This window comes from Botrytis porri (assembly GCF_014898465.1).
Source record: "Botrytis porri strain MUCL 3234 chromosome Unknown BPOR_005, whole genome shotgun sequence".
Taxonomy (NCBI): Eukaryota; Fungi; Ascomycota; class Leotiomycetes; order Helotiales; family Sclerotiniaceae; genus Botrytis; species Botrytis porri.
This window is the reverse complement of record NW_024066079.1, coordinates 1,840,802-1,850,529: the sequence shown is the minus strand read 5'-3', so window position 1 is coordinate 1,850,529 and position 9,728 is coordinate 1,840,802. Positions and strand designations below refer to the sequence as shown.

The following is a 9,728-nucleotide window of genomic DNA, read 5'->3' as shown; positions in this document are numbered from 1 at the left end:
TGATAGAAATGATATTAGTGTGTACATTGCTGTTTTGCTATTTTGCTATTGTAATACAAAGTAAGCCTCACTCAATACCCCATCACCTCACCTCCTCATCCCCTACCGATCCCACAAATCTCCTTTCAAACACAAAATTCACAATTCAAAAGTCAAAATCCCAATACATACCCAGAAATATGAAATTGGAAATTCAAATTGGAAATTGATACTCGCTCGATTCGAGATATATATTGTTCTCTCATCCTTCTCATCAAGTAAGTAAGTAAGTAAGTACTTACAACATCACTATTCATCCATCCATCCATCCCTTTCTTCAATAACACACTATAGAAGCCTTGTTTTCGCAACAAACCCGATTAATCTTCATCTTCCACCTTCCATCTTCAATTTTTCATTCTCCATCCTCATTTATCTACTATGAATCTGACCATAACTATACTCACTCACCCCTCCACCCAACAAGCGAAAAGAAAACACCACAGAAACGAAAATAGATACAGAAACCATATCTCCACCCATCCTACCCACCCAAGTCCCACGATGTTCATGCACATCGTGCATCTTGATACCCTCCCTAAGGGATAGGAACTACTTACAGTATCTACTCCTCTCCTGCTCTTCAACCCTCATCCTCATCCTTCTCATCCTCATCCTCCTCCTGCTCTTCAACCCTCCTCCTTCTCCTCCTCCTCTATCACCTTGATCTCCATCTTCCCCATCATCTACACCCAACCAGTATCCACAACCCCAGCCCCCACTCCTCACCCCAACTAATTCCCTCCCTCCCCTCCTCAAACCAAACAACCATATCCCCCTCAAGATTTCATTCCCCAGAAAATTCTCGCCCAAGTATATAAATCCATCTACAGGTATCAATGGGAATTTCTCCCCCCCTCCCTCTCCAACCTACCATTACCACTATCACTACCACCACCAAATACTTGATCAAGCCAGAGAGGACTATACTACCTCCCGAATACATCCAGTATATATAGCCAGGAAATAAACCTTGCTGATTCACTCACCACTGCTATGTCAATACAATGACTAGTTGGTCAGGAAACTTACTAGGACTCTTCATTTGAATATGGAACAGACTATTATGCTGAACAGTGTTTACCTAGGCACCTACTATAAACCTTGGACTTGCATTCGCATTTGCGAAGAACGAAAGTGACAGATTGCCCTAACTTTTCAAACATCTCACATAACACATTACACATCACATCATAGAAAGCCAAAACCCTAACAAAATTTCCAAATTATCTCTCGTATTTACTTCTCAGAAATGATTGACTGCCTACACACTGACTCTGCTCTTCCAGACCACTCATGCCCATTTTTCATCATCCACCTTCCCTCCCTATCTAGACTGTAACTTCATTCCTTCCCAATAGCGCGCCTCTTATCCCCTCAGGCCATCAACACACCATGATGAAAATCCACCCAAGCCTACCTATCCGCCCGTACATCCATTTGTCTATACAACACCGTCAAACCCATCCTATTCCATCCCAGCCCTTCGGTCTAGCAATCAACCAAGAAAATAGATATCCCATAACCATCATCTCTGCTTCCCATTCTCCATTCCATCTCAACCTTGCCGGTGAGATTCGAACTTTTCCTACTTCCTCGTCAATTTCACCATTTTAGAATTTGTCTGACACATGGCGCCAAGTAGAGTTCCTCCCACCACAGCTAGCCGGTAAGTGAAGTAGTGAAACAAGAAAGGAAAATCCTCTGTCTGACATATACCAAAGATCCCCATCCGTTGCTCCCACCAATAAAAAGTCCACTTATGAAGAAGGATAGACGAGATAAAATACTGTTCAGTCACTCACTCGCATGAGCTGTCCCAGAGCAACTGTGGAAAAATGGAGTATAGAAATTATATGCAGACATCAAGACGCCACCCCAAATGCAATATTACCAGAAAATAAAAACAAAACTTGTGCGCGATGCATCTCGCCATGCACATGTGTATGTACCCGTCCCTCCTCAACTGGAAGACGTAAAAAAAACGACAATGCTTCCTCATTCAAACCCCACCAAAATCTAATTGTGTATTTCATCATTATTTCCCCCACGGGAGAGGCGTCCCCGAATTTTCAAGACGTATGGAAGTGGTCGAAGCCATTAAAGCGAAGTTCGAAGAAAAGGATAAGGTGTATATGCAGATGAAGGAGGCAAAGGCCATCGATCAGAGAAAATTCGTCGCCGAATAAAGTAAATCGAATGCGTACCATTATCACCAAGAGACGAATGTGACAAACATCGAGAAACGTTTAGCTGTGTCTTTGAACCTACCTCACCCCCATGGGGGGACGCGGCCCGAGACTACTTTGACTGCTGTTTGCAGATGGCTCTGAGTCGAGGTTGGCGCTTGCGCCGCTGTCACCACTACCTGCGCTAGCGCTAGCACTGCCGGTCAGACTTCGCACATTCATAGGACCTTTTGGTGGATGGAGGGCGCTCACCCCAGCATATTGCTCAACCTGTTGCGGTGCAACCATGTTCCCCTGTCCCGGCGGGTGCCGAGGTGCAGGCTGTCTCATACCCCCTGGAGGCGACGGTCTGCCATTCATAGACCCCGCCATATACCCATTCGGTGGCGAAGGTCTTCCATTTGCTCTCTGTGCTTGTGGACTATACGGATTTCCTGGTGATTGACTTGCTCTTCTCGCAGTTGGATATGGACCACCTTGCCCATGAATTGGTGGACCGGATGACCCGTACTGTAACTCGTCTAGCCGAGCGGCTGTCAAAGAACTCGCCCTCGAATCCATACCCATTGCTCGTCTATCCACAGTACCATACCGATCAGATGAATACCCCATCAAGGGATCATCCATTAAATTGTCGTGTAAACCGGGAACTTGACTTATTATTCTGGCGCTAGATCGATTTCGAGGGATATTGCCACGCATAAATCCACCGCCTCGACGGGGAGGAGGAGGGCCGCTATCGAATTCTGGATTAGCACGCATTTGTTGTTTGGTAGGCCCCGGCTTTGCACGGTTTCGACGTGATGTAACGCTCATCATATCAAAGTTGTCGGGATCGATCAGTGGAACAGGTGGAGCATCTGCAGGATCAACATAGTAGTCATCGTCGTCATCATCGTCGTCGAAGCCGCCCCCGTTTCGCACTGAAGGTGTAGATGGGCCTCGACGAGATTTAGGAGGGGCACCAGCACCTTGACGCATGCGCATCTCTTGCTCCCGAAGAGCAAGTTCACGTTGTCTGAGCATTAATTCTCGCTCTCTCAGGGCAATCTCACCACCACCACCGCCGCCACCGCCGCCAGCTGCAGCAGGATAGGGTGCTTCTCCACCTTCGGGAATATCATCATACAAAACCAAGTGACTAAACTCTTCGAGATCATTACCTTCTAAAGACCCCCGCCTCGACTGGTTTCGCGATTGGGGAGCTCCGTTTGGTGGAGGCCGGCCAAAACCGTTTGGTGGGCCACCTGGTCCGCGCCGCATACCTGGTGGAGGACCCATAGACGATCCACGCCCTCTACCTCTCCCGGGTGGTCCTCCATTCATCATAGGTCTAGGAGGAGGTGCAGATGACATTCTCATAGGAGGAGCCATAGGAGACGGTATTGGTGCGAGGTTTGTCTCTTTCCTTTGCTGATTGACAATGTTGAGGTTGTGGAGGATCGGATAAAGAGTCTCTATGCGAGGCACCTGAACGCCAACTAGCTGAGCAAGTTTTATAGGGGACCCAAGATAAGTCTCAACCTCCATCGGTCGCTTGGCGGCATAGTCCTGGTACATGATGCTATTGGTCTCGGAAGGCTTTGTCATATCCTCCATGATCTTTTCTTTGAAGTTTGCGGGAAATTCACAATGTTGTGCTTGGGCAAGGTTGACCAATTCGTCAAATAATTCAGATATCATTGACTTTACGCCAACTTTCTCCAGTAACGCAGCGTGCGATGGTGTTTCGAAGATTACACTCAGTGGATGAAATGCTATGGGTCTGGAAATAAGGATTAGCAAGCGATTCGACCTGGAAGAAACTTCAATGACGGTTTACCCAATCATCCTCTCAAACTGCTGTTGCATTATGTTTGGGGAAACATGACACTCAACTTGCCCACCACTCAAAGTCATCGCCAATGCCTCAGCCATATCACCTTGTATAGTGCTAGGCATCGAAGGGTTCTTTGTCGCCGGTCCAACCCATATCTCGGTAGAACCTTTGTGTTCAAATTCGCTTGCTCCCAACTGCGCTATTTCAGCACCCGAGACGAGTGATAACACGACATTGCTTGGAAACCTTGATTCTAGATGGGCCTCGACACCGAGTGTGTTTGTGGTGTTGACTAATATACATGTATGTTGTGGTGTGACGACCGACTCGATCACTGCCGCGAGATCGTATACATCTGGTAGGGCTTTTACGCAAAGCAGGACGTAATCGAAGGGGCCCTCTTTGTTACTTGCAGCTTCTTCCGGAGTGCGGACGACTAGACATCATACATCAGTATTCGCTTGTTTTTCTTAGCTGGAATTCGACAATAGGAATCATACCATGTCGTGGTTTAAATCGTTCGTTGCCAAAAGATGTAGATCTGTGGAAGGGTCAGTTGATTGCTGCAGATACATTTGACGTCTGCACATACTTGAACGATATCCCGTATTGGTGTACAGCGTCAAACCCAGATTTCCACACCAATGTCACATCGCAAGCGTTGGTAGCTTGAAGCCTCCATGACAGGAAAGCAGAGACAGCATTTCCACCAACTGTACACACACTGATTAGTTCATTGCCTCCCATTTTGACGACGACAACGATATGAACAAATCTACGAAATCGCACACGGTGAACCACAACAACATAAGAAAAATGAAGATATCGGCGGGAGATGGGTGCTCAGCTAGCGTGATATAAAAGTGGAGTGGGAAATAAAGGACATTTGCATTAGACAAACCTGATAGAATTCTTAATCGGGGAGGAGTGGGTGCCATCTTGAGTCTTGGCCAATGCTGGTCTAGTATTTGACCAAGTTTGAGATTAAGCAGCTCACTCTGCCGTCCCTCGTTCAATTTGATGTACCGAGTCAAACTGGGTAGCCAAAACTAATCGTAAAATTGGATTTGCTTTTTGCAGCTGTATTATTGTATTTCCCCTGTCTTGGTGCCAAAAACTGAGGCGGCCTGGGTAGGGATGTGAGGAACTTCTAGTCCTGATCGTCCTAGTATTGTTGGTAAAACGAGCGTGAAGGCCTGAAGAGACCCTTTGTCTTTCTTTAGGTTGCGGGACGAGTCTTTTTCGATGGACCTGGATTGGGTGGTGGCATTCACGACCGTGAATATAATTGGACCTGTCTGCTAAAACCGCAGGAAGAAAAGAGTGTGGATTTTATTGATTATGGTGGATGCAGATGTGGATTGTTCAGGAATCCGAATCCAGATGGGGTTTGAACTTTTTCTTCGAATTTGCGAGGAATCAAACAGAAAACAGGGCGTAGCAGAAAAGGCGTTGGCGTTGTTTGTGATCTATCTGCGGAGAGTAATCAATGTGAATTAGAGATCTAACTTTAATAATAAACTTCATGTGCTACGTATATAAGAAACGCGTCGGATTGGTCAACAGCTTACGGAACGTAGGTATTTTGGGTGGATGCGTTCAATGGGTTCCTTGACTTCCTTGAAGGCTTGACCGAATAATCCTTGGAATACGTACGTGGATCATGGAGCATTAAAAAACGAGAGAGGCACGCACAATGGATATATGTACTGCGAGAGTCTATCTGTCTCTGATGGAGAAAGCACCGGTCGAACCGTCGAAGGAAGAGTGAGGTAGACGGAGAGAGATAGAACAGAGAGTTAGACAGAAACAGAAAATGGGAGAGAGAGACACTGAGAGAGGCTGTTGACAAGAATGAAGGAAAATCCAAGGATTAAAAATTAAATAGATGAAATGGAAAGTTTCCGACGCCGTTTTTGATTGCGCTGACGGAGGAGAATGGCTTGAACGAATGCGGTTGAATTTCGTTTGGTTTGCGTATTTATTTTTTCCCCTCTTGTGTGGATGTTTTTTTTTTCCCTTTCCCTTCCCTTGCTGAAACCTTGAAGAAGGACCTTCGTTCCTGCTGGATTGTTGTTCTCTTTCTCTATGCTTTGGGTCTGTTTCTCTCCCTTGATAAGAAGAAGAAAAAAAGATGAATGTGCTGATGCCAAGACGTGTGGTGGATGAAGTTGTGTGAGAGGTAGATGGAAGGCTGTTTATTTTCACAACGCCATGGAGATATGGTTCTCCGTATTGTCCAGGTGGCTGATGAACTTCTATCAAAGCAATTTATTGATCACTGCAGTTTAACTACTGGGGAGGGAGAGAGGGAGGGAGGAAGGTACGCGGTAAGAAAAGCTAGAAAGGCTAGAAAATCAAAAGCAAGTTTGAAGTTTGAAGTTCTGAGTTCTAATAAGCTGTAATTATACCTTTTATCGCAATATTGAAGGGTTATCTAGGTAGGGTAGTATCTATACAGTGCATTATACAGTCAGGTACCCGGGACAATATCAAATCGATCGACCATGTACTTTGATCATATAATATCAAATGAGGAATTCTAATAAAAAGGAGTTCTCATGCTTCAACATTTACAGAGGAAGCAAATTATCTCGTATCCTGTACCGGAGTTATCTCAAAGTTTAATATCAAAGTTACGCATGTCTCAGTGAAGAGGGCCGATGAGACGGTGGTGATGGTGGCAACGGTCAATAGGAGATGGTGGATGACCTATCCACTGCATATATACATATATATATATATATATATACACCATATACACCTCGAGAAGTGCTCGAGACACTCATAGGTACCTGCCAGTACCAGGTATGTTAATCTTACAATCAATACCACCTGAGAAGTCGATACAACAGGATCCTTCCCGCCGCTACCCTTCTTCCAGGAAGTTGCCCATTTTGGACGGATGCGAAGAGAAAGACCCTGAGAAGCTAGGTAGGTACCTATCTAATAAGTATCAAGCTTCTAGTGCTGAAGGTAGTTGCTATGCTCTCGTGCTATTGAAAAAGGAAGGAACGACTGAATACGAACCCAAGGATCAATCGATCTATTTGAGATTTGCATTGATAATCATTGATATCTACCAAAGTAATTGAGGATTTCCCTTTAGATATCAACTAGGTACGGGAACCGGATTGCAAGAAACCACCAGAACTTGCTCTACTTGACTCTACTTGACTCTACTTGACTCTATTAGGTATCCCTCAAGCCCTTCCTCCTACCATCTTGTCCGGTCCAGAGCTACCCGCAAACTATGGATATAGCCGGCACTTCAACCCGACTTTATGATGATTATCTATCTAGGTACGCACCTAGTAGTATACATTAGTTTATCTCCTCCAACCGCGAAGATGGGTAACAAAGCTAAAGCTAAAGCTAATCGTCGGCTCTTCAAGTGGCCGACTAGTTGGAGAGCCGACTGTTGTTAGACGAAATGGAACAAAATCCGTTGGAAGTATGAGTGAGCCCTTCTAGAACTGGAACTGGAACTGGAACTGGAACCTTATATCACACAAACCTCAGGTACCTGCCGAGCCTACCCTACCCAATACTAGGTGTATCTCAAAGTTGTCTCTCCCAAACTCAAAGCACCTACCTTTGTATACAGTACAGTAAGGTCGGTAGAAGCTACATAGATCATCGTGTAAGCGCCCATAACAAATGCAGTAGAGCCCCTAATTCGAAACTTAGGCTGTGCTTGAGTTTTGAAGAGGCGCAATATCAGGGGGAGATACTCTATAGGCTGAGAGTAAAGCATACAAGCATGCAAGCATACATCTTCTGGAGGCTGGACGAGATGACAATTGACAGACTTTATTACCTAGGTAGGGGAAGAAGCTCCACGTCCGAAAGGCTGTGCAAATAAATACCAAATTGCGATTGCAGGGGGGGCACTCAACTACTACGTCGAGTAGCAATAGCCAAAATCCTCTCAGAGAGTTGGTCTCTCATAAATTCATAATCCCATTCACGATGTCCAACAGCGATTCGCATACGGAATACGGAATACGTACCGTACCGTACCCTACCCTACCCTACCCTACCCTATAGGACGAGAGAGGACCTAGGTATTCATTCTCCCAAGATTTAACTGAACAACACCCCACGATAATCAATAGTTGATGTCACAAAAATAATCTTCAATACCTACAATATCTGGCCCGTCTACCTGCTCGCACACGTTCACGTTCCTTGTCAAATCCTTCCTTTTGAAGGCCGCTGGATCAAACCGTCTATTATGCGTTGGCTCCCCTCCACCACTCACATACTATATCTTATTAACAACAGACTGACCACGAAATCTCGCGTTGACATCCGAATATATAATGACTTGTCGTACCAGTGTTCAGAAATCCTTCAAAATTCACTCTCAATCTCTCGATATTTCTTCCTACCTTGCAACAATGACAGCATTTGTCTCAGGCCCTACAAGGCTCACAGGCTCACAGCAATTTATCCAAAGTTGGAATCTCTGGGTCAGTAATTTATGTGTTGATGTTATTAGGGGGGGGGCATTGATGATGAGATGATTGTCTGTGCGATGAGAGAGCTACTGTACGAGGATACTAATATAGGTAGAGCACAGTAAACAAAAACCATCGAAATCCTGGTCAACCTGAGCATGCAGGTATAATGAATGCATCACAACAGGGTTCTATCATCTACTATGGAAAGCCGGTATTTTCGTTGATAACGAAGTCCGCATTGGCTTGACACGCGCATTTTCTATCGACCATCATAGAAGAGCGGAAACTTCGGATGTCCTGGATTGTTGGGATTGTTGGTCAAATTTCTGCACCATGCACAATTCAGTGTTGTATCTTGATACCTATCCAATCGTACAAGAACGATGCAAAAGATATGTATACAGAGTCGGCTGTAAAACTAATGTCTCGCTCGTCTCAGCAGAAGCAATCGAATGGTCCCCACAGGCTCCACGACAACAATCTTCCAAAAAAAGAATGATATCTCAGTACGAGACTGTGTTTAATGCAGCCAGCTCGAAATGATCGGTTCATAAAAGAGGGAGGCTCCATAATACCCATGGTTCAGGAGAAGGGACTTTGAGTGAGGACTCTGAGGAGGAGATCAGAGCTTATTAGAAGCATGCGTATCTCTACTCTAGAACCTTTTTTCTCCATATATTTGACGCGTTCCGAAGCTATCGCCAAGTCAAGGTTCGACTCAAGCCACTATAGACAAGCTTTCGAGAGAAAAAGTGGAATTATCTCTTCGGCAACCCAGGAGGACTGCTGTCTATCCACGCTCCCACCATGTATCGTTCTCCTATTTATTTCTACGGATACACATGGATTATTGTGGATAGATATGTCGATCTGACTGACAGTCAGTCACTGAATGCTCGTCTAGGGCTGCCACAATTTTGGTGTCAACAGTTATGGGATTTTTATCTTTTGAGCTAACCCAATGTTGCTGTCGCTTTACATGCACCTCTGAGGCTCGAAAATTCAATATAAGATATCGAAACCATGGTTGACAAAATAGGTAACAAGAAACAAAACAACAAAGGTCTTTCCTATTAGTTTCATACTAGGCTTTACATCTTAATTAGGTGCCAATTCATGTGCCAGTCTTTAAATTTGCAGCTGTATATCTATCTCATCACCTAATTCTAGGGCCAGAAAATCTTGAATGCCTCAAGTCTGTCAAATACACCCGGC

General features: G+C 45.0%; 1 protein-coding gene across 1 annotated transcript; it reads right to left on the bottom strand.

Moving 5' to 3' along the window:
- Positions 1 to 1,248: 1,248 nt before the first annotated feature.
- EAF01_004237 (uncharacterized protein) lies at positions 1,249 to 6,400 on the bottom strand. Its single transcript, XM_038912491.1, has 6 exons — positions 5,704 to 6,400; positions 4,949 to 5,520; positions 4,640 to 4,760; positions 4,548 to 4,588; positions 4,051 to 4,483; positions 1,249 to 3,993 (listed from the first exon to the last, which is right to left on the bottom strand). The coding sequence occupies exons 2-6, from the start codon at positions 4,983 to 4,985 to the stop codon at positions 2,307 to 2,309; spliced, it is 2,319 nt and encodes a 772-aa protein (XP_038772175.1). The 5' UTR covers positions 4,986 to 5,520; positions 5,704 to 6,400; the 3' UTR covers positions 1,249 to 2,306.
- Between the last annotated feature and the right edge of the window lie 3,328 nt (positions 6,401 to 9,728).

Bases quoted from the DNA above. Each gene is read 5' to 3' on its own strand.
- EAF01_004237 (XM_038912491.1), bottom strand. From the start codon at position 4,985: ATGGCACCCACTCCTCCCCGATTAAGAATTCTATCAG. The intron at 4,761-4,948 runs GTTTGTCTAATG...GTGTGTGTACAG, and splicing joins CCGATTAAGAATTCTATCAG to TTGGTGGAAATGCTGTCTCT. The intron at 3,994-4,050 runs GTAAACCGTCAT...CCTTATTTCCAG, and splicing joins CAGTTTGAGAGGATGATTGG to ACCCATAGCATTTCATCCAC.